A 25,282-nucleotide genomic window follows, 5' to 3' on the forward strand; every position below is an offset into this window, starting at 1 on the left:
CTAGAAAACCCGATGCTTCTTCCTCTGCTAGAAGGTGAGACCAGGAAGAGCTGGAGGCCCTTTGAACGTGAACAATAAAGGAAAAAGGAATGTTCGGACACACCTGTGTCTGTCCCTTTCATCCTTCTGCGTCACTTCTGAGTTCAGAATTGGAACAATGGACCTGAGTGTCTTGGATTACAAGAGCCCTCAAAGCCTGTGCTTTCCAGAAGTCTCAGGTTAGCTTTGTTCCACCCACAGGCATCTAATAAGAGAGTTCCAAGTGGTTAATATTCTCCAGATGAGAAAATATATGTTCCCCCAATTCAGCAGGAGTTATAATGCAATCATCCTGTTTCTGAATCCTTAATGCACCGAGACGGAATTTAGTTCCTGAAGGCATTCCAGTGCTAACCTTTTCAGGAATACTTATGATGTCATCGAGCTTGATTATTAAAACAACAGGTGGTCTACTTCCTTTCTCTTCATTTGAGAAAACAGTGGAACCACAATTCATTAACTAATCTCTAGGTCCTTTATAAACTGAAAAGATTTTGTTTCCAAGCAGGACAGCTCAGAGTTTAGGAAGCTTGTGAACCAAGGAGTGGGATGTTTCTATCATGAGGCTTCAGCAGGAAGGTTGCTGTGTTGGGCCCTTAGCCTTCAACGCTCACGACGAGCCCACGAGGAGGTGTAACTATCCCGAATCTACAGATGAGGCCATGGAGGCCCAGAGATGACAACTGTTTTGCAAAAGTCACATGACCTGCATTCAGAGGAGATGAGATTCAAGCCCAGATCGCTCCAGTCTTCAGTGTCAAAGCAACCCACACAAACTGCCCCCAAGGTCAAGCAGTGATAAAACTGACAACACTCCTTGATCCTTTACGAGCATCAGAGATTATCATCTTTTTTTTTGATATATCAGTGCAAATTGAAGGTTCAGAAATGAATCTGGGGACTTCCCTGGTGGCACAGGGGAGAAGAATCCGCCTGCCAATGCAGGGGACACGGGTTCGAGCCCTGGTCTGGAAAGATCCCACGTGCCGCGGAGCAAATAAGCCCATGCATCACAACTAATGAGCCTGCGTGCCGCAACCGCTGATGCCTGTGCTCCATAACAAGAGAAGCCACCACAAGGAGAAGCCCGCGCACCGCAACGAAGAGTAGCCCCCACTCGCCACAACTAGAGAAAGCCCACGCGCGGCAACAAAGGCCCAACACAGCTGAACTAATAAATAAAATTTAAAATCTTGAAAAACAAAAATGAATCTGTAAAACTCACCATTCTCAGTTCCAGCAAATCCTCAGAATCATGGAGGAGCTATTGTAAAAGAGCCCTGTGACTGTGGGCAAGTCACACCAACACTCAGCCACAGTTTTCCATCTGCACAATTAAGATAGTAGCACTCATGGACTTCCCTGGTGGCACAGTGGTTAAGAATCCGCCTGCCAACACAGGAGACACGGGTTCAAGCCCTGGTCTGGGAACATCCCATATGCCGTGGAGCCTCTAAGCCCGTGTGCCACAACTACTGAGCCTGCGCTCTAGAGCCCGTGAGCCACAACTACTGAGCCCGTGCGCCACAACTACTGAAGCCCGTGCACCTAGAGCCCGTACTCCGCAACAAGAGAAGCCACCGCAATGAGAAGCCCGCGTGCCGCAACGAAGAGTAGTCCCTGCTTGCCACGACTAGAGAAAGCCCGCGCACAGCAATGAAGACCCAACGCAGCCCAAAAATTAATAAATAAATATATTTATTTTAAAAAACGAAAAGATAGTAGCACTCACTCACTGTGTTGCTGGGAGGATTAAATGAAAGAAGAGACCTAAAAGCCCTTAGCACCTTGTAGGTGCTAATAATTGTATGTCTTCTTATTTCCTGCAATAAATGTTATTGCATAAATAATCACTTAACAATAATAACTGTTGACTATGTCCCTTGTGTTTGAGGCTGAAACGACTGCATTTAATCCCCCCAGATCCTGGGTGGTAGGTGTGACTTTTATTGAGACTCAAGGTGGGTAAGTAGTTTGCCCAGAGTTCACACAGGAAGTGGGAGGCCTGGAATTTGAACACAGACACCCTGAATTTAAAGGTCATACTTTTAGCCATCCTGCCATCCTTCCCTCTGGAAAATGAAGATGAACAGATATTTCACGTGACAAAGGCTGAATTCGATGACTTGCATTTTGCTCTCTTAATCCCCACCCCAACTCCTTCTTGGAAAATGAAAGGTGTTTGTGTGAGCTTCCCACTGTCTCCAGGACGCTACACTCAGAAAGCTTCATTGATTTCTTTTACTATATGGTTGCAATTTTGCCTACGCTTCATAAACCCTCAGAAACGAGCCTCATGAGGTCACCAAAGCAACTGGCAGGTGTGATGATCCTGAAGCTCTTCTGTGCCTGATTTCTCTCCAGAGAAGGACGTGTCCCTTCTACCCAGGGGCGGCAAAAGGAATTAAAACTTGGCTAGGACTGTGCCTCCACTGACTTTTCCTTCGCTATTTATTTGCTTCTTTATTTACACTCCTTCAGAAAAGGACTCGATGTGGAATTTCTCATCAGAGATAACCACTAAAATATCTAGATGACAAAGAGACACCCACAGTCCCCACAGAATAAAGGGAACCGGTACTGATGTAAGGCCATACCAAGGTCCCCCTGCACAAAACCATTTCCCTGATTATTTTTAAATCTGTATCTCTAAAGAAAAGGAAGATCCAGGGAGAGAAGAGTGAGGAAGGGAAGGAAAGAGTCCCCCTCCTTGACACCATGTTTAATTATTGGGAAGAGATTCCTCCATTATCAGTTCTGGACCACTTGCCTTGCTGAGGACAAAGAAAAGCAAACGTGTGATGGGCTGCTGTTGGGATGGATGGTTCTGCAGGACTGAGGGTAGGGGCAGACGGAGGCGGTACCAGAGAGGCTACAAACAGGCTGTGGCTTCTCTCTGTGGCTCAAGAAGGGATGCCATGGCTGAAGTCAAGGTTAGGTCTCTGAGGCTTCTCAGATCCACCTGGCAAACATTTCCTGTGCTCAGAGCTAGGTGTGGAGGGATCACAAATAAACTCACAATTCCTGCCTTTAAAGAGTTCTTAGTTACAGGAAGAGGCAGGCACACGAATGGATAATTCCAAGATGATATCCTACAGGATCCATTCACACTTCCTACCACTGTCTAGTGAGCATGTGCTCTGTGCCGGCCATTGTGCAAAATGATGGGGACTCGGGGTAACCGTCAGCTTGGAGTCTAATACTGTAGTCTAATGGTGAATACGCTGTGAGAGCACAGAGGAGGCTTTCAACCCAGACTGGAGAAATCCTGAAAGCTTACATGGGGGCAGTGACAGACAGAAGAGAATAGAAAGGGCACTCCACGCAGAAGAAATGGCATGATTGAATGCTCAATAGTATGAAACATTGTGTACCTAGGACACGACGAGACTTGTCATGTGCGGACCTCTGCTTACAGCACTGTGACTTTTAGATATATCTAAGAAAAAACCCTCCTGTCTACCAGTGATTGGTCCTTTAGACTGACCTCTAGAGCGTGGGCTATAGCTGCTTCATGATCTCATCCTCCAGGAGAAGACACAGCCCCACGGAGCTCTGAGTAAAAACATGTAATTGGGTGTATTCTCTTTTACTTGTAGTCGCCATCATTTAAATATCCTCCCATGGCAAGTTACCTGGTGATGAACCCCACAACATGGTGTGCAATCTTTGCTTATGGCTCAGAGAAAACCCTTAAAGTATGGCTGGTTAATTCAGGGGTTCAGAGCTAAACCCAAATGACCTGGTTAGCTGGAATGTGGCAGGGTTGCAGTGCAGGGGGGATGCACATCTCCTTTGCTCGCTGGGGAAGGAATAACATGGACTGGGGCCCTACTGCATGTCAGGCCCGCATTGTTGCACCTGGCCCTCAGCCCCCAGTGTGGTCCCTACTGCACTGATGAGGGGCCTGAAGCTAGGAGACCTTCACTAACCTTCCCAAGAAACTCCTGACCTGATTGCGTCAAGCCAAGAGCATTGCGGCGTCCACTTCAAATGAACTTCTCTGAGGCTTCCCATGGGCCTTCATCCTTGACGTTCAGGTCTCAGCTCAGACAGGAACTCTCTCCATCTAAAGAGTCACTCTCTGTCACCACTTTTCCTTTCATAGCACTTACCCTCCCTGACGGGACAGCATGGACATATTCATTATGTGTCTCTCTCCCCCAGCTCCACAAGGCAGGGACCCTTCCTGACTCCTTCACTGCTGTATCCGTGATGCTACAAGCAGAGCCAGGTACATAAGAACCCCAAACAAATAAATGCATTCTTACTGAACAAAGCCATCTGACAGGCCCTAAGCCCAGCCCTTCCACTCCACTGGTTTCCTCAAGGTGGCGGCCGGTGGCCCATGGGGTGTTTGTGGGGAACCCCCTGGTGGCTGATGAGTGACCCTACATGCAGGACTCTCTCGAGTTTCTCAAGGGTGAGGGCAGGCAGTCCATGGATTTTCATTTCTACCTTAGCAAAAGGATTCCATCTAGCAATGTGACAAATGTTTGAGATTCATAAACTAATAGTATCCACAACTCATGTTCCTTGATGATTCAGACTTCTACCCACAAGTCTGGTTCAGGCTGGCACAGACCTCTCAGGCAGCTGTCGCTCTCAACAAGTGCTGTTGCCAGCCACCATGAGCATGGCCTCGACTTGCCTCTGACTTTCAGTGGCTGCTATGGTTGTTTCAATCAATTCCTGTGTACACTCATGCTTGGTGTGTATTTTTGTTGATTGCTCTGTTTTGTGTGGTACCATTTCGATTGTGATTTTGTTCCTCTCCAGCATTTTATTGTCTCCAAGTTATTTTTCCACTAAAAAGCAGGGATAAGGCCATCAGCCCTCCTTAAGTGGGTCACAGTCCTGAATGTTCGGGAAAGAGTCCTTGCACCTCACCTCGTGGCCTCATGTAATCCTGAATTACCTTGTTTGCCTTTATTTTGTGACCAGAGGTATACGTTCCTAAAACTCACCTTGCTGGGCAAAACGGGGAAAATGGGGCGAGGGGCTTGACACTCGAAAATGTCATCAGTGACACATAAAAAAGAGAGAGAGGGAAAACGTTAGCACGGTGTTACTTTTACACAGGTTAAGTGGTTAAGAAATAGATAAGTACTACAATAATAGTACTTGAAGAGACCTGAGGTTTGCTTGTGGAAGTGGACACAGGAAAGGTTGCAGCTGGTACGTTACTGTGAAGAGGGTTTTCTGATGGGAATGGAAAGTTGTAACAGTGGTCCAGGCGGGTGTGGCTTTTCACACGTGGTGAGGGGAGTCGCTGGTAGATGTTTGAGGTCTGTGCATGTGTCTGTTTTGTACATTCCTACATGGCTCGGCTCAGCTCAGCTGGGTGCAGGTTTCTGCATTCACCTAATATTTCTCGTGCAAGAAATCTTGCGTAAGCAAATGTGAAATTCCCATTATCCTCAAATTGTTTCCTAATATATCAATTGTGGTGGAACAGATTCACGTTTTCAAAACACATGTTATAGCGGAACTGTCTGTACCTGACTTACTGTCATTCTTCCCTTGTTTGCTCAGATTGGACCAAGAGGATTGAGTACCAGCCTGGCTCAGGGAGCGTGCCCCTGTTCCCCAGCATCCACCTGGAGACGTGCGACGGGGCTGTGTCCTCCATCCAGATCACCACCGAACTGCAGACCAACTACATTGGGAAGGGCTGTGACCGCGAGACCTACTCTGAGAAATCCCTTCAGAAATTATGTGGTAGGTTTTTCCCTGTTGAGATTAGTTTTTAATTATCTTTTTAAACAATATATACAAAGCATATGTTATTATATTATGAAAGAATCGCCCCTCCCCACTTCATTGGTATGTGTAACCTCTGGATGGATAGTGTTTACTTATGATGGTTAAAGGGTCAGAGGGCACAGGTTTTGGCATCAGACACACCTGATCAGATCCCACCATGGACCAACTGTGTGACTGTGGGCAAGTGATGTGACAAAGCCTCTATTCTTCATCAGTAAAATAGGGATTCATGACCTCATGTGTTGTTTTTTTAAATTAATTTATTTATTTTTGGCCGCGTTGGGTCTTCGTTGCTGCACGTGGGCTTTCTCTAGTTGCAGTGCGCTGGCTTCTCATTGTGGTAGCTTCTCTTGTTGCAGAGCACGAGCTCTGGAGCGCAGGCTCAGTAGTTGTGGCGCACGGGCTTAGTTGCTCCGTGGCATGTGGGATCTTCCCAGCCCAGGGCTCAAACCCTTGTCCCCTGCATTGGCAGATGGATTCTCAACCACTGCGCCACCAGGGAAGCCCAACACCATGTGTTTAAGAGCACCTAGCACAGGGCCTGAGGGAACAGGGATCCCTTCCACTGTGTTGGTTTACAGAGAGGTGCCTGCCCAGGGGCCAGTGTGAAGGGTGGTATCAGCCACTTGGGGAGAGGTGGGTCTCCTCCCTCAGGACCAGCTATGGAACTTGAGGGCTTAGTGCAAATGGAAGTGCAGGACACTTTTCCAAAATTCTTGAGAATTTTAAGGCAGCAACAGCAAAGCATTAAACCAAGCTGGGGGCCTCATGTGACTGTTCAGATCACATGCCGGTGAAGCCAGGCCTGGCTGCCCAAGTCGGAAAAGAAGAGCTAGGGTGAGAGTGGAGGTGGGATCTGGAAAGTCCAAGTGTGGGGGACAGAGGGCTTGCTGTCCACGGGCTGAAAGATGGCGCCCCAAGAAAGGAGCAGGCCGGAACTAGGAGCCAGGCTGCTGGAGGTTCTACATGAGGAAGCTTAGCTTTATTGAGCGCCTGCTGTGTACACCCTCCTAGAATCTTCACATGCCCTACCCTAAGTTCCCCACTACACTGAGGAGGGTCTTATTCACCCAGTTTTAAAGATGGACAATTTGAGGCCCAGAGAGGAAAAATGACTTGTTCAAGGTCATGCAGATAGAAAGTGACAGAGCCAGACTTTGAAGGTAGGTCTGTGGGAATGAAGGGCTCTTTGGCTCAGGGTCTGTGACTCCAGGCCAGGCCTCTGGAGCTGGAACGTAAACCGCTCAAGTCAGCTGTGAAATAAGATACTCAATACGGGGGGGATGGTGCCATGTGCTTGGTAAACCACACCGTGCACGGGTTGATGGGTCTCCTTCATCCCCACCACGTATATTTCATTTCTGTTCTCTCCAAGAATATTCAGGCCCTCACACTGACTCTCCAGCTGGGCTGTGGGCAGCTTAGGAAAGAGCTTCCTCTTAGACGGGGCCTACACTTGGGGGTAACTCCATCCCCACCAAAGGAAAAGGAGGCTCCCGAACACACAGCGTAGCCTGCATCCCCTCCTGGGGACCCCTCCACTACTCTCTTCAGGGCAGTTTTTCTCTCTCAACATTGACACACACACTCATGCACACACATGCACACACAGGTACACACATGCATACACGTGTGCACACCCCCCCCCCACATCTTCACACACACAGCTCTTGCCCAAAGGACCAAGTGACAATTTGAGAACTGAATGTGAAATACACCCTGCTCGGGTATCACCGCGTCCTATTTGTCATGTCACCAGGCCGGCAAGGAGGGCATGTGGGAAGGCACGTTTTTCCGGAATGATGCAGGAGATTCGGAAAAACACCACGACCTCCATATTCCAAACTGCTCTTGTAAAAGTGGCTCTCAGGGGCCCGCAACATTGAGAAAGCTGCCTCTGGTTCTCTCCTTCAGTCCGGGAGCGGAGAAGCCAGCTCCGCTGACAGCTTACTTTGAATGAATATCCCATTTCGCTCCCCACACACCTGAATTATAAGTCAAGTCCACCCCATGCCACCGCGGGTGACGGTCATTTCCTAAACTCCTCCAGGTTAGAAAGAGATGATGGAGTCAGCTTGTTAAAGATCAGATGGGCCCAAGGGCACACACTGGTGATTTGATTCTGAATGTTGCGAGGGGGAGACCAGGAGATCGGGAGAGTGAGAAGGATTTTCTGAGCGAAGAAACTTTAGAGTCAGATTGCATCTGGTTGTTAACATAGCTCATTGCTTCTGGGCTGCCAGCCTCGCGTGGCAGGAAGGCAGGTTAATTCAGTCAGGAAAGCACTTTCCCCTGAGATGCGAGCTTATCTGGTGCTGGGAGCGACCATTTGTTAAGAGAGGTCTGCCTGTCCTTCTGGTGACCTTCCCGGCAGTGCCACCCTCCCATCGCACTTCTGGGAACCCTGAGTGAGCCTGAGAGGCAGGGCCACTCCTGCCTCCAGATTAGGAGTCTGACTCTTGAATCGGCAGAGGGAGAGTTCAGGAAAGAAGGGCAGGAGCAAATGAGTGAGACAGATGCCCATCTGCTCTGGGGTTGGCTTCCTCAGGCCCCACGCGCTCTCCAAAACATGAGGGAAAGGCAGGCCAGATCGCTTCTAAAGCAGAACCTGGGTTGTAATTCCTGACTCCCATGGGGCACCTTAGGTTCTGGAGGCAAGCTTCTCTGTGTTTTCAGTGGACAGTCGACAAGTTGCTGGCGGGGTTTCCCAGCCAGGGAGCCACCATGACACTTTAAGCCCCAGCGTTCATGCATTTTTCATTCTACAAATCTTTATTGACTGGATGGAAACAGGGAGACCAATTAAGATGTTATCGTCATAGTCTAAGCAAGAGAGAATGATTTCTGAACTGGGGGAGTGGCGGTAGGGATGAACTTAAGACAGATTTAGGAGGTAAGAGTCAATCACTGATTAGCTGTCAGCAGTGAAAAAGAAGGAATCTTAGAAGATTCTAATGTGAGCATCTAACTGGACGAGAGTGCCACCAGCCAGTGGCCACCAAATTCGGGGCAAGGGCAGATTTAGGGGGCAATGATGACTGGACCTGTGGAACATCCAGGTGTGGATGCCTAGCTCTAGCCTGGCTCTCCACACCCCTGAGGACCCACCTCCATCCTGCTGATCCGTCCTTATAGCCCATTTCTCCCTGCCGTCCTGCCTCTTCTTGGCCAGGGTACCCCATCTGTCCCCGTTCCCAGTTCATTCCCATCCCTAAGCCTTTGTTCATGTTTCTTCCCGCTAGAATCTCTCTCTCCTTCGCCATTCCAAACGCTCCCCTTAAGTCAATATTCGCCTGCCCTCTGTGCTCACCAGGGTCAGTCCTGGGGCTCTTCCTGGTGTCTTTGAGTTCTGGCGTTGCTTCTGTGATATTTGTTGTTGTGCGGTGACCCAGGCAAGGGTGTCTCCCCAGAGGTGCCTTGTGGAGGTCCGGTCGCTGCCCACCTGCTTCTTCCTCCTGCAACGTTGCTCCACAACGAGCAATGATGGGATCCTGCGTAAGGGGCCGTCGGACAACAGCTGGGCAAAGCTGCTGTCGGGAAACACCGGACATGTGCAGTAGCACCAGAAATGGCCTCTTTGTTTCCAGGGGAACACTGGACGTCAGGCATATCGCTGCCTGCAATTTGTGTACGGAAACACTTCCATTCCATCTTGAAACAAAAACGATACAGGGCCCTGCACCTGTGTCCCCTTCAGCTTGTAGGACAAAACTTAGCCTGACATGGTCCCCCATTGCCACTGGCTTACATGAAGCCAGGCCTCTCGGGGAAGTTGGACAAGCTGCTTACCACCTCCTCTGGGTTCAGAGATTCAAGATGAAGGGATCTCCCATCTCAGTCCCAGGCTTTCCCGAGGTGAAGTGTCACAGAACTGCCTTGAGTATGAAATGCATGATGAAGCCCCAGTGACTCGGCCAAATTAAACTTGACATTAACCAGAGCCCAAGAAAAAGCTCACTTCCGTGCCCCTGAGTCTCTGCATATTACAATAAACAGCAAAGCTGTTTGTGACACACATGTCATTCGGAGACCGGAGGCCAGGGCTGCTCCTCCCTGGAATCACAGGCTCCTGGCATCTGGCCGGCACCTCCCCATATGACACTCGGGGTCAGCTGCTTTCTATACGTAGAGTCAAGAGCTCCGAGGACAGGTCTTATTGAAGGAAAGGGTGCAGAGAGAGACCCTTCTGCTAAATCAAGGGATTGATCTGTCAGACCAGTTCAGATTACCAGTCGGTGAGCTGTTCACAGGATTTATACACTTGTGGGTCCAGGAGGTCTTCGTAGCGAATCCATTCATTCATTCATTCATGTATTTATTAATTCAGCAAATATCTGTTCAGTGTCCAGATGTTCTAACTCGTGAGGTTATCTAGAAGTTAGTAAGACCACTTAACAATTCAGTCTCCTGGGGAAGACAGACATGTAAAAGAAGTTCAGTCCGTGGCTTTCTACTACACCATGCAGCTTAACAGAGCTTGCCCTCACTAAGAATCACAGTTCAAGGCTTTTATAGCTTCAGAATACCCCAACCAGGGGAAGCCATCATCAGTTCCTCCAAGATGCCTCTAAACAGCTGGAGCTTCCAGCGGGGGCAGAACCAGCCCCCCAGTCATAGCCACTGTTTCCATTCTCAGAGAGCTGAAGTGGGCCTCTGACTCTAAGGAAAACTGATGCATGCGTGTTGGGAGTCCCATTAAATCACTACTCATACATGAGCAAGTGTGCACACACTGACCCACGGGTGATGACGGTGAGCAATGGGCTTCTCTTTGGATGTGACTTCTTTGAAGTCAATTAAGCAACTACCATACAGCATGCCCTTCTATTCTTGGAGAAGGTTTTTGCCTGCAGTGGCCTTTCCCAGGCTGGTCAGCAACTGGGTATCCACAGCCCTGCCCCAAGAGCTTGGCTGACCACCCTCATCCAAAGCCCAGCTTGCTTCACCTGGACAATTCAGGGCCTTTGAGGAACCCCTCTTGTCTAGAATTCCAGAGGTGGACTGATACTCTGATGGTAGGATCAACGGTGTGAGCTCTGGAAAGGACATCAGAAAGTCCTCCACATCTATCCTGAAGGTATGCAGGTAGAGAAGTGCAAATGGTAGCCGCTGATGTCAGTCACTTAATGTGGTTTATCAGTCAGGATAGGGCAGGTTATGCTGCAGTAACAAGTGATTCCAAAATCTATTGGCTTAAAATAACAAAGGTTTGTTTTCCATTCCTACCACATGTCCTTCTCGGGTTGACTGTGGCTCTGCTCTATGTTAGTTTCCCACTGGGATCCAGGCTAACAGAAAGGCCTCTATCTAGAACATTGTTGATCTCAGGGCAGATGGAAAAAACACGTGGTGAACCATGGACTGGCTTGTAAAGCTTCTGCCCTAAGATGACACGTCACTTGCACTCACATTTCATTGGTCAGAGCAAGTCACAAGGCCAAGTGCTATCAGTGGGTCAGAAAAGTATGTTGAGAACAGAATGCTTTCTATCAGCCTTTGTCAAGAGGGCCTCCCTGGCTTCCCCTGAGACTCTCTAGCAATGAACTCTTCCACGCGCCAAAACTAAAAGACTTTCTACTGGGTGACTAGAGGTAGGGCCCATTTCTATCTGGTTCGTTGCTCCATTCTCACCACAGTGCCTGGCATAACTTAGACATTACGTAAGCGTTTGAAGTAATGTGGAGCTAATCGTGAGAATACTCTATAGAATGAGGCCTGTGTCCTTGAGCACAATGGTTCCTCTCCCCTGAGACCCTCTCCTTCTTGCCATCCTTTCCCCTGCCCCATGATGGACCATGAGGAGGCAGGACTGAGGCTCCATGTCTGTCACCATTGCCACAGGCCTACCATGAAACGCTAAGGACACTCTCCAAGGCCTCACCAAGGCCACCCAAAGCAGCATGCAAACCCGGCAATTAAGAAGTCCAGGTGGTGACCACTGTCCCCAGGCTCCACGTGGGCTCTCGCTCCACCGTGTGTCCTGAAATCTGCCTAAGTCACCGCTGTCTTTATCTACTTGCTGACTCAGAGATGCTTCCCCACCCTGACAGGGCTCAGGGACTTCAGACCAGACCTCGCCTCTGGTTGTAAGCCTCCTGCACTCAGGCTGTAGCTGCTGTGCCCCAGACCAGTGTGAACTCTCAGCAGCGTGGTGGGTCCCAGGGCCTTTGTGAGGGTTCCTAAGGGTGTCTCAAATACACACTGGGGCTTCCCTGCTGGCGCAGTGGTTGAGAGTCCCCCTGCCGATGCAGGGGACACAGGTTCGTGCCCCGGTCCGGGAGGATCCCACGTGCCGCGGAGCGGCTGGGCCCGTGAGCCATGGCCGCTGAGCCTGCGCGTCCGGAGCCTGTGCTCCGCAACGGGAGAGGCCACAATAGTGAGAGGCCCGCGTACCGCAAAAAAAAGAAAAAAAAAATACACACTGATGTGCAGACGTTGCTGTTCCACCTTTCTGAGTTATGCATCCTGTTTACCCACTGCTTTCCACGGGATCCTTTGGGGAGAGGAGCGAGAACTTCAGCAGAAAGGAAAATCTCTCTCAGTTTATTTAAGTGCACTGAAAAAATGAAATACAATCTGTTAAGTCTGTGAAAGCCTGCACCATCTGGTAAAATGCAGTGTGATGCTTCCCAGGAGGCAACATCTGTGGGTCAGGTAGGGTGGCACGCTGCTCCCCTCACCAGGGAAGACACAGAGCTCCACAACGATGGCCTTGCCAAGGCACATGCCTCTCTGTGGACAGCCACCTGTCCAGGGAGGTGAGGTCCTGAAAACTGGGCTGGGCTTGGCAGGACACTATACTGTGTGATACAAAGAACATTGCTGGGGGTCTGAGAGCTGGGCTTGCCTCTAGCTAGCTGAGTGGTTGTGTGATCCTGGTCAAGTCATTTCCCCTCTCTGGGCCTCAGTTTCCATGTTTGTAAGATGTGTAGGAGGTTGGGGGTGGGTAGGGATATATTGGGAGTATGGGATTAACAGACGCACACTACCATATATAAAATAGATAAACAACACGATTTACTGTAGAGCACAGGGAGCTATATTCACTATCCTGTAATAAACTATAATGGAAAAGCATCAAAAAAAGTATACAAATATATACATACGAATATATGTCTAACCAAATCACTTTGCTGTAAACTGAAACTAACACAATTTTATAAATCAACTATACTTCAATTTTTTTAAATGTGCAGTAGGTTGTAAGATCTCCCTCCAGGTTGATTGAGGTGGTGCAGCGGGAGTGTGGGCTTCAGGGCTGGCAAACCCTGATGATGGGTCCCCTTACTAGCTGGTGTGATTCTAGGCTCGCTGAGCTTCAAGTTTCTTATCTGTAAACTGGAATCGTAATCGTATTCACCACATTGATGAGTAACTAAGAAAAAGCACTGAAGTACTTAATTCAAGTCTGACACTCACTCAGTGCCCAATAAAATGTTCCAAGGAAACTAAGAATAAAGGTCTGTCAAAATTATAATTCAAAACTATACATGCACCGCTATGTTCATAGCAGCACTATTTACAATAGCCAAGATATAGAAACAACCTAAACGTCCATTGACAGATGAATGGATAAAGAAGATGTGGTACGTATATATAATGGAATGTTACTCAGCCATAAAAAAGAATGAAATAATGCCATTTGCAGCAACATGGATGGACCTAGAGATTATCGTACTAGGTCAAGTCAGAAAGAGAAAGACAAATACCATATGATATCACTTATATGTGGAATCTGAAATATGACACAAATGAACTTATTTACAAAACAGAAACAGATTCACAGACATAGAATACAGACTTGTAGTTGCCAAGGAGTAAGGGAGGTGTGGAGGAGGGATAGAGTGGGAGTTTGGGGTTAGCAGATGTAAGCTATTACCTATAGAAAGGATAAACAACAAGGTCCTACTGCATAGCACAGGGAACTATTTTCAATACCCTGTGATAAACCATAATGGAAAAGAATATAAAAAAGAATGTAGGGGCTTCCCTGGTGGCGCAGTGGTTGAGAGTCCGCCTGCCGATGCAGGGGACGCGGGTTCACGCCCCGGTCCGGGAAGATCCCACGTGCCGCGGAGCGGCTGGGCCCGTGAGCCATGGCCGCTGAGCCTGTGGGTCCGGAGCCTGTGCTCCGCAACCGGAGAGGCCGCAACAGTGAGAGGCCCACGTACCACAAAAAAAAAAAGGAACCTCAAAGGGTGGAGTTCTGAGCCCTGTCAGCCCTGCCCTGGTTCCTCCATGCTCAGGCCTGCGGCTCTGTGTGGGCCCTGTACTGGGCCCTGCTAGATTGTGTTGGCTGCTCTGGCTTGAGCTAGAAGTCAGGAGCCCTGGGTGCTCAGCCTGCATCTCCCTGGCCACCTGAAATTTCGGGAACCAACACATTCCCTGTGAGCCCTAGTCACCAGCTGTCGTCATGCTGGACAAATCCTGGTGTCTGAGCCAACTCACTCATGGGGCAGAGCAGCTGTTGCCAGGTTGCATTATTCTGGGGAGCTCTAGGAAGACGAACTTGGTCCAAAGACTACATATCTCCCATTCCCCAGCCACCCCCAAATCTCTACCTGCTACCACCTTGATAGAGTTCTTCTTTCAAATACCTATGGAGGGTGATAACCTTTAAGGCTTTGTTAGTCGTTAAAACATTAGTGTGAATTAGCTTATCACATAAGTAAAATGGACATCAAGTAAGTCTCAAGGATTATAGGAGAACAAGTAATATTGATGAGAGGTGGGGGGCATGAACAAGAGGCTGGATGAACAGGCTCATGCGAGCATTGGGTAATGCCCGGAAGCATCTCACGGAGGCACTGGGTAGAAGAAAAGGCAGTTATCAACATTAATGGAGCACCTACTATGCGTCAGGCATGCTACCAGGCAAAAGCCCCAAGAAAAACGCATTAATAACGTAGTCAATGCTGCCCACACTTCCCCTTGATGAGCATAGCTGCAGGGTGATTGTAAATTAAGAAACCGGAATCTCCACTCCCACCTCCCACCCCGCCACATCTCAGTCACTGCAGGTCCCAGAGGCCTTTCCCAGGGCGAGCTCCTCACAGGGCTAAGCGGAGCATCTGCTCTAAGGATACAGATGTGTCACACAGCCAGCTTTCAGTTGCAAACCCATGGACATCTGTTCCAAGGCTGCAGGGAAAACTGGCTAGGTTAAACATTTTCAAAGAAGTACATCGGTTTCCAGTATGGCACCTTCCTGAGGGATTTTCATGTGTCATTTTAACTGTAGATGTTTGTAGTGGCTGACTCTGAAACGCAGCCCCTAGGTGACATGAGGCCCTGATATACCGAATTCAGAAGTCCAATGATCCCAGACAAATGGCAGGTAATACACACACCCACTGTCCATTAAACCCATTTACGACTGCCGGGTCAGTGCTGTGCCAGGTGGGAGCCCACACACACTTGGTCCCCTGCACCGAGCATACTTTGGACTCCCTGGCTCTTGTTTCCTGGTATCAGGAAGCCCCTGACCTTCCTCCTCCCCTGAGTAGCTGAGCCCTGCCCCTCTGTGGGACGTAAGGATGCAGAGAACACTGCTGGCAGCACCTGAGCTTCAGTGGGAAGTCCGTGGCGGCCCAGTTATCCTCCCAGCTGGGCCATCCTGTCTTCTGGGCCAGCCTTGCGGGCTCACTCAGCTCCACCCTCCACAAAGCTGTTGGTGTGATTCTCCCAAGACACAAATCTGTCTATGGCACTCCCACGGCCTCAGGATATCCTTAGCCCGGAATCACAGTGGTAGCAGAAATAATAACAGCTCTAACAATAACGACAGGGTTATAGCTAACGTGGAGTGAGCTCCGCTCATCGCGTGCCCAGCATGCTGCCCCAAGTGCAGGTGCGGTCTCTTATTCAGTTCCCACAACAGCTGGGAGGGCAGGCGGCAGAGAAGGGGGCGGAGAGCCGGAAAGGTGAGGTCACTGGTCACAGTCACAAGGCTAGCAAGCCAGGCCGCCACCGGGCATCAGGTTCAGGTTCTGCTGACTTTCAGAACCCGTGTTCTCAACTGCTATACCATTTGGCCTAAACGAATGGTTGGAAAAAAGCGTGGGGAGTGCCAAGTGACTCATACTCTTTCTCGTGGGGTCAGGACCTGAACTTCCCCCGTCACAGCTCTGATCGCACTGCATCCCGATTGTCTGTCAATGTGTCGGGTCTGAGCTCCTCCAGAGCACAGAGCGCAGAGACTGTGTGATTCACGTTTACTTCGCCGGCGCCCAGCAGGGGTCTTGGCGCCCGATTGGTGCTCAGTAAATGGCTGACAGGGTAACGGATGGACGAGCGCGTGAATGAATCCATCGATCCGGATCAAACCCTGGCCTCCTCCGGGACCCTTGTCTGCTTATCGAAACCCCCGGGGTAATCTCACGTCTCTAAATTCCTCCAGCACTTTTTTCTTGTATACTAGTTAATTGCACTCTGTCCTCCCACATGCAATACTTTTGTCTGTAAGTTACTGATGCCTCTGCAAGCCGACCATAAGCAACACGGGCAAGGATGGCATTTAACCCTTCTTTTCCCGAGTCACCTAGCTCGGGCTGAGCACCTAGCTCTGGGTAAGTACGCCAAGTAGTTCATTCTGACCCAGGAGCAGAAAACAGAACGTGAGGACGCCCACCCTGGGAGGAATGACCCTTTGTTCTTTCTGTCCCCATCCCCTGCAGGAGCCTCCTCTGGCATCATCGACCTCTTGCCGTCCCCCAGCGCCGCCACCAACTGGACCGCAGGACTGCTGGTGGACAGCAGCGAGATGATCTTCAAGTTCGACGGCAGGCAGGGTGCCAAGATTCCTGACGGGGTTGTACCCAAGAACCTGACGGATCAGTTCACTGTCACCATGTGGATGAAGCACGGCCCCAGCCCTGGCGTGAGAGCTGAGAAGGAAACCATCCTCTGCAACTCAGATAAAACCGGTGAGTCTTGCGTCCAGCCCTCCTGGCGTCTGCCCCCTCTGTCCCAGCTGGTCCAGCACGGCCACGGCCACCAAGGGTGTGGGAGAAAAGCGGGAGTGTGACAGGGGCCCTGGGAAAATATTCTGGTCTCTGTTTTTCTGGCTGATGATTTCCTCGCCTTGGGGTAGAGCAGGACCAGGAAAGAGAGGCAGGGTACAGACACAGAGAGCCAAAAAGCTGGGATTCGTGGTTTTCAGACCGGGTTCTTCAGAGCCCCAGCGTCCCCAGAAGGAACTTAGGGCTGCTACATGAGGTGGGGCTGGGGGAGGAGGCTTCATCCTTACTTCAAGCAAAGCAACTCCACCTTCACTGTGTTATATCAATATATAGACAGATTTCCAGAAGTTTATTTTCAATGGAAGGGTCCCGCTAATTTACAACAGCACTTTGAAAATCACTGCTGTGCACGATTGTGATAGCTAAGCTTTGCTCTCGGCATTTTTCATCTCGCGGAGCCTGTGTAAGGCAGCTCACAGCTTGGTGGTTAAAAACACTCCACCACCGCGGGCTTCCCTGGTGGCGCAGTGGTTGGGAGTCCGCCTGCCGATGCAGGGGTCGCGGGTTCGTGCCCCGGTCCGGGAGGATCCCACGTGCCGCGGAGCGGCTGGGCCCGTGAGCCGTGGCCGCTGAGCCTGCGCGTCCGGAGCCTGTGCTCCGCCGCGGGAGAGGCCGCGGCAGTGAGAGGCCCGCGTACCGCAAAAAAACCCAAAACAAACAAACAAAAAAAAAACACTCTACCACTTATTGGCTGTGTGATCTCGGGCAAGTGGGTTAACCTCTCTATGCCTCACTTTCTCAGTCTATAAAATGGGCATTATAGTATTATCTACCTCATGGGGTTTTTATCAGCATTAAATGACAATGTATGTATAGTGCAATAGAACAGTACCTGACGCCCCGGAAGTCTAATCTGTGTTAGCTCTTCCTATTCTAAACAGTGCCTCACATCTCTACAAACAATTTTACGAAAGCATTATTGTGTTTCCTGTTTTAAGGATAAGGAAACATCCCTGAGACTTTAAGTAACTTGTCCCAAGTTATTCAGCTGGTAAGTATCAGGACTGGAATGTAAGCTTAGATCCAGCTAACTCCATCGCTATGCTCTGGTCACCACACCCCACATGCAAACACACACACACACACACACACACACACCACCCCACATGCAAACACACACACACCGCATGCAAACACACACACACACCACCCCACATGCAAACACAAACACACCACATGCAAACACACACACACACACCACACCACACTCCACATGCAAACACACACACACACACACCACACCCCACAAGCAAACACACACACACACACACACCACCCCACATGCAAACACACACACACCACATACAAACACACACACACACACCACACCACACCCCACATGCAAACACACACACACACACACAAATACTCTGATATCTTATGAAAATGTTATGTCTATCTTAAATTATAAGTCCACCTTTTCCCATTTCAAATGCTCCTCTTGTTAAAATACCCCAAATAAATAACTACTCTACACTACAGTAGATAGTGCAGTGAGAAGACAGGATAGAAGAACGGCTGACCGTTCAGCTTTGCTGCTCAACAGTCAAAGTTCACATGGCAGCTTTTCCACTACTTGAGGAAAACCGAGGAGTTGCTAATCTCACTGAGCCTTAGTTTCCCCATATGTAGAATGGGGAAAAAAAAACATGAAATAAGGTATGAAATCCCTTAGCAGCTCCAGATAAAAAATCTGTGCTCAACTAATTAACCTGATGTTGTTATTGTCATAATCATTATTATTTCTAGTTTTATTCCACATTATACAACTACCAGGACCCCACATTTCCTGTTTCAATCAATATTTGTGGTAAAAGCCAATGTATTTTCTGAATATAGAAACGGAAACAGGGGGAGTTGCCCAGCTTTTCCCAGTCATATGGTGAATCTGTGTCAGAGCCAGTGCCCAGGATTTGTTTTCCTGGTCCTTCGTACAGGAAGGACTCTGCAGACCCGCTTAAGGTGGCACTGAGGTTTGGGACTGGGTCCAGAGCTCAGCCCAGGACCCCAGGAATCACCCTGTGGCCCCATCTTCGCAGTGTCTGGTGGGCTGTCCCCACCACGATCCAGAGCCGGCATCAAGGAGACAATGGCTTAGGAGTATACAGATGTATGCAAAGTAGCCCTGGCTGGGGTTAGCACCCACACACATATAATCCTTTCTGAAATGTATCAAATACCCCTGGGGGGCAGGCCTGACAAAGACCTCTGGCTTACACAGGAGGAGATTAGAATATGAAAGGTTGAGAAACCGCCGAGGATAACACAACTGATGATGAAAGGAACAGACTTGGCCCTAGCTCCTCTGGCCCGCGTTTCAGGTCCACGCTCCTAGACCAGCGGCCCTCAACCCTGCTCTGCGCTAGAATAACCTGGCGACCTTGTAAAAGTACCCAGATGCCAGGGTCCTGCCCCAGCTCAGGAAGTCAGAGTCTGGGCGATTCTTTTGTGCAGCCATGGCTGAAAACTCTGCATTAGATGATGGTGCCTCACTTTCATCAGAGCAGCACCCCGAACAGGCATGTCAGCCCCTCCAACCCTCAGGTTCTGGCGCTGCTCAGCTTTGGGCTCAGTATAAAGTAACCCTTTGCAGATCAGTTCAACGCTGGCACAAGAAAAGAGGCGGAAGATTTTCCTCTAATTTCTCTGCCTTAAAAAAATACCTCGGGCTTCCCTGGTGGCGCAGTGGTTGAGAGTCCGCCTGCCGAGCCAGGGGTCGCGGGTTCGTGCCCCGGTCCGGGAGGATCCCACGTGCCGCGGAGCGGCTGGGCCCGTGAGCCATGGCCGCTGAGCCTGTGCGTCCGGAGCCTGTGCTCCGCCACGGGAGAGGCCACAACGGTGAGAGGCCCGCGTACCGCCAAAAAAAAAAAAAAAAAACCTACAGATATCTCCTTGCCCTAAATAAAAAATTATCAGGAACAAATGAAAACTCGATTAGAGCTTTTATATGTTAGAAAAATGTCCAAGTTATAAAAGCTACACATGTTTATAATGGGCAGCCTAAAAAACACAGAAGAGTATAAAAGAATACAAAAGTCACCTAAAATTCTAATACTTGGAGGGATTTTCTGTTAACAGTTGGTATATTTCACTACCAAATGAGATCTTATTTTTACTTCTATGTATATGTAGAATGTTGTTACAGTTTTCCATCTATTTTTATAATACATGTGATACCATTATGTTATGTTTCTCTTAAATAACATTACATATATCCAGATCATTTCTCTACGTGATAAAATGTTCTTTAAAAATAAGAATAACATGACAGTCTTCTGTCATTAGGCTCTATTGTACTTCATTTAATTGGCTCCCTTTTGTTAGACATTTAGATTGTCTCCTTTTAAATGCAAATAAAACAATGCTGTAATAGGCATTCTTGTAATATATAATAAGCATTCTTGTATATACCTGTATGGATGCTTCTCATTATTTCCTGACCAGAAGCTGAATTACTGAGTCCAAGAATATAAATGTTAGGAAGGCTATCGACGTAAATTACCAAGTCGCCCTTAGTGAAAATTGCACTCGTTTCTGTCTTGCCCACTAATTAAAACTTACCAATGCTGGCCTATCATGAAGTAATTTATTAATAGTTGGATAGCAGAACTGATTAGTCGCCAAGGGCTAATTGCAGTTTTCAGAAGGAAAGAAAACCACTCTCACCGCCAACAAGAAGCATCTCGATGACTAACACCCTTTCATCAGTTTTTCCCCCTGCCATTGTCCAGCAACCCCAGATGGGGCTGGGGAATAAGGTTGCTTAGCTTTGCTCAGACATTCAGGGACTCAAGGTACTTCAATTATTTTCGCTGCCCTTTTCAACCACAGAACAGAAAGTTAGAGTAGAGGGTTGAACACAGAAGGGTTTTATTAGCTAGACCAGAAAGTGGTGTGTCTCACTTCTACTCACACTTTCTGGGCCAGAATTTGTTCCCAAGGCTCCACCTAACCGTGGGAGAAGCAGTGATACGAGTTAAGCTACGTGTCTAGGAGCAAAGGAAACAAGGTTATCTGAATACCCAGCAATGGCTCTACCGCAAGGATACTGCATGAGGCACTGGTGCCCGCTCCAACACCATCTTTGTTGGCCCTTTTCTTTCCATTCCTGGTGTGAGCAGTTTCTTTCCTGCCCTGTCTTAGAAGCTTCTCTCCCAACACACATCTGCTCCTTCTGTAGGACCCCTTCTTCCTGGCATGGAGCTCTCTTGCTAACTCTGAGTTTCATCTGAATGATACGTGCCACCCGTAGTGCTAGCTACTTTCATACAGGGCTTTCCAAGACAGAGGGGCCAACCTGGTCCAGCAATCACCAGATGACAGAGGCAGAGGTGCCAGCCTGCTAGAGAGTGCTGGGGTGGTCCCCCAGCCTGCTGGGAAAGAAACACACCCACACTTCCAGAGATGCCCAGAGAACAGCTCAGAGAGACCGAGGTTGTCTGAGGTAGAGAGGAGGTGGGAATCTCACTCCCAGCTGCCTGTTGGCTGAGCTGCAAATACTTGTACATCTGCTCCAGGCTGGTATTGGAGCAGAGCCCAGGAGAGCTCTGGGGAAGTTTGACTCGTGTCCCAGGAGTCTAGGGTACATGAAAGCTGGACTTGACTCTTGCCCAGGGGGTGTGAAAGCAAGAGGCTGATGGGGGCTGCCTCAGCAGTGGGGTGAGAAGAGGGGGGCAGCGGGGGAGGGGCGGCCCTACTACAGTTTGGCAGAACACAGATGTTTCTGTTCTAGTCATGGGAACCAAGTGGGCAACCAGAAATGGTCACAGCTACAGCCAAGAGGTCTGCATGCCAGGAAGAGGGGATCCATCAGGAGGAGGAGATGTGGGCGGGAGGCAGAAGTGACCAAGGGAGGGCAGGAGCTGAGAGGAATCATGAAAGGTATCAATCATGGAAACATCACTTACACCAGGAATGGAGAGGTAAGTGCCAAGAAAGGTGGGATTGAAGCTGGCACTAATGTCCCAGGAAGGGCTGCCTCACTTATCAGATCAATTCCTATGTAAAGATTATAACAGGCCCTTTCTTATGGGTTTGGGGGGTGGGGAAAGGAGGGCTAAAAACATATTTCACCGGGGCCCAAACCCACTTCCGTGGCCATGGGGGGATCTCTGCAGAGCCTCTCCAAAACCCAGCCAGTGCACTCATGAAGCAGCCCATATGTAGACACCCACATGACAGAGGACACTGGACATCCCTGGGAAAATGAGAAACTTCACTGCTTCTTTAAAGAGACTCCACTTCTTTCCTTCTTAGCTGCTTTCCCTTGCCCCTGACCATGACTGGACCTGGAGGAGGTTCAGGGAATGAAGGAAGAGTAAAAGAACACACCTTCCTCATCCTTTCCCCACTGGCGGCCACCAAGCCACGGGGCGAGGCTGACTAGCGAAGATCTTTTAACTGATGAGACACTGGTGTTTGATCTGGAGAGAACCCTTACAGACTATTTTAATATCTGAAAGTGACCAGAATACATTAGGATCTGCCAGAGACGTGGGCAAAGAAATGGAGGGGAGTTGCCAGGGAGAACACTGAAGGACAGGCAAAGAAGTGAAGCTGATTTCTGAGTGTATCATATTACCAGCACAGTGAAGAGCCAGTTACCCTGGTGTGGGTGGTGACCCCAGGGACACAGCTAACGGAGGGCGGGGGAGGGAGGAACCTCTGGAGGGAGGCCAGGAGTTACTCCCGTGAGGTCTGTTCTTTCATTCTTCTTCCACCTCTTCACCACAACCTCTCCTGACTCCAAATGAAGCTAAGGGGGAGAAGTCTGCTTTCTATATCTTTCTGATAGTTATCAGCAGAAACTATAGGAAATCAGCTTAAGCAATAGTGAGGGAAACAAGAAGTATTTAGTAAAATCCCTATAACCAGACCTGGGTGTTTCATCAACACAGAGGTGGAGTGGTCACCCGAACATTGGCCTTGGCCAAACCTACAACACTTGACAACTAAACATTCTCCTTCCTTCCATCCTTTGGTTGCATCCTGAAGAACGGTAACGCTTTTGTGAAAACAGCATCTGACACTATTTTGTTATGTCATCATGGTCACGAGGCAGTGTCATAGTCCTTGTAATAACTAACAGTCATTGAGCATCTGTTCTGGGCAGATGCTTTACACACATTTCCTCATTGTATCAGTTAAGATGCTTTCGGTTACAAGGAACAGGAAATACAGATCAAACCGATATCAGATGATTAAAAATCAAAATAATAACGGGAAAGTTCTTGTAACTAACAGAGCTAAACAGCTTCAGGTAAAGTGTGATCAAGGTGCTGGGTCCTTTTCTCTGCAATTTTTCAGATCTGCTGCCGTATGTCTATCAATTTCATGTTAGCAAATATGGCTGCAGCAGCTCCAAGCTTCCCACTTATATACTGCAACTTCTACAGAGAGGTGGTGGTCTCTTCTATTTGCTTCCTGCTAAGAGATAGAGAGTTCTTTCCCAGAACTACTCAGAACAGCTCCAGAATCACCGGCCTGACTTGAGTCACTTTCGTGACAGAAGCCCCACGGCCAGGAGAATGGGCTGCGCTACTGAACTCGGGCCTGGGTCCTGAAGCACTCGCTGTGGCAGGGAGCTTTTCATGAGCTTATTTGGCTGAAACCAACTAAAAGCCCATGCCTAGAAGTGGGACTGGGGTTGATTCCTCCCACTCATACCTCCACGGGCAAGGTTTCTAGAGGATGTACAAGAATCAATCACAATATCCTATTCTCATGATACACCAGGATAGCCCAGCATCCCTGTCATGATACAATGAAGGAAATCGAGCCTCTAAGAGGCTGACTAACTTTCTCAGCATCATCTAGAGACACAGCTCCACCCCAAGTCTCTCTGAATCTAGGGCCCATGCTCTTTCTGCGGTATCTGGTCACCTGCTCATTAGCCCAGTATTTATGAAACATGTGCATCATGTTAGATTTCTGTGTGTGCTACTATGTGTGAGTCCTCTGAGTACTGGTCGAAGAACAGCTCCTCACCTTCCCAGGGCTGTTATCTTGTGACTATAGGACATCATGGCTGGGACCCATGGTGTGATTTTTTTTTTTTTTTAAGCGGGAAAGGAAGTTTTTTTATCAGGGGAGAGAAAAGTCCCATCTGTTGTCTGTGTATGGGGAAAGAAGTATTTATTCATTGCTTTGGAAATTCATGGAACTATGTCTAACGCTGGGAAGTCAATGTCCCCTCCTCCCAGCAACTAAAAGTGAGGCAGCTTTCCTTCACTGCACACAGATTAGGCAGAAAAGGAGACATGCTCTGTGGTTGCTGTTGGCAAGCCTGGTGAAATAAAATAAAAGCCCAGAACTCTGGGAGAATCCAACTATGTTAAAGGAACCCAGAGTGGCTGATGTGATTGTCAGAGAGGCCCTTTGACCCTCCCAGAAGTATATGTAAAAAAAACAAAAAGAGCTTGTGAACCTACGTAATTTTATCCAGGACCTGATGCAACATCTGAGTATAAGTTAGGTTGGTATTTAAAGCCCAAATGGCTTCTCAGCAGAAGTTTTGCTGTGAGCTTTCTTGAATCTTCCTCTTTCATTTCAGAGAGCTCCACTATGTGTGTTCTAGAACTATTTATTAGACCCGGTTGTAAAAGAGAAAAGTGGAATGCCTGTTTCTTTGTTTTCTGAGGTGTGCTAAGTGATGGAGTGGAGATCAGCACAGGGAATCTGGAACCCCTCAAATCCTCTTTCTGCTTTTCAGAAATGAACCGGCACCACTACGCCCTGTACGTGCACAACTGCCGCCTTGTCTTCCTCTTGCGCAAGGATTTCGACCAGGCAGACACCTTCCGCCCCGCGGAGTTCCACTGGAAGCCGGACCAGGTATGGCGCTCACAGCGCGTTTGCGCCCTGCTCAGCCGCGTGCGGGGATGGTTGGTTAGTCCAGGGATGGTGGCAGTGGGTAGGCATCTCACGGTTCTGGTCACTTGCTGATTTGGGGGAAAATCAACTCTGGGAAACACACAGCATCTTAAAGTCGGGATGGCAACTGCAGCCTTAAAGACCAGTCGGAGGTGGGGAGGGCCACACTTCCCAGCTAGAACCCGCACCCGGTAGGAGCCAGCGTGCATCTTGTCGACTTTCTCTGCGCGGAGGTCCTGGGAAGCTGATCCTCTCCATCCCCAGGCCCAGTTTCTGATCTTTGTTAGCGCATATTGATGTCATAAATGCTCCGTGTCTCCTCTTTGATGCTCTCTTTGGGAGATGGTGCAGCCTCGCTTTTGGTGACACAGGTTGAGAACAGGGACCTGAGGACTTTGAAGTCATCAGTGACACAGTGCCCTGTGAGCAGTTCATGTTCTTTTCTGAAGTGGGAAAATCTCTGCCTCACTCCAGGGCCTTCTGACTTGTGATCACAAGGGCCGCTGTGTCGTACTTGTCAATGACAAATGAAGTGTCTGGTTGGAATCAAAAGCTTTGAAGTGTCTGTTTCGGAGGGCTGTGCA

At 49.0% G+C, this 25,282-nt stretch overlaps 1 protein-coding gene across 3 annotated transcripts in view; it reads left to right on the forward strand.

The window, feature by feature from the left end:
• CLSTN2 (calsyntenin 2) overlaps nt 1–25,282 on the forward strand; it is a 645,262-nt gene that overhangs the window by 514,512 nt on the left and 105,468 nt on the right. For all 3 annotated transcript variants that reach the window (XM_032630816.1, XM_032630818.1, XM_032630817.1), the window contains 3 exons: nt 5,575–5,760; nt 16,482–16,730; nt 24,538–24,659. In XM_032630816.1, coding sequence (XP_032486707.1) covers nt 5,575–5,760; nt 16,482–16,730; nt 24,538–24,659 — 557 coding nt within the window. The remainder of the gene's footprint in view (nt 1–5,574; nt 5,761–16,481; nt 16,731–24,537; nt 24,660–25,282) is intronic.

Source organism: Phocoena sinus, chromosome 4, assembly GCF_008692025.1.
Source record: "Phocoena sinus isolate mPhoSin1 chromosome 4, mPhoSin1.pri, whole genome shotgun sequence".
NCBI lineage: Eukaryota > Metazoa > Chordata > Mammalia > Artiodactyla > Phocoenidae > Phocoena > Phocoena sinus.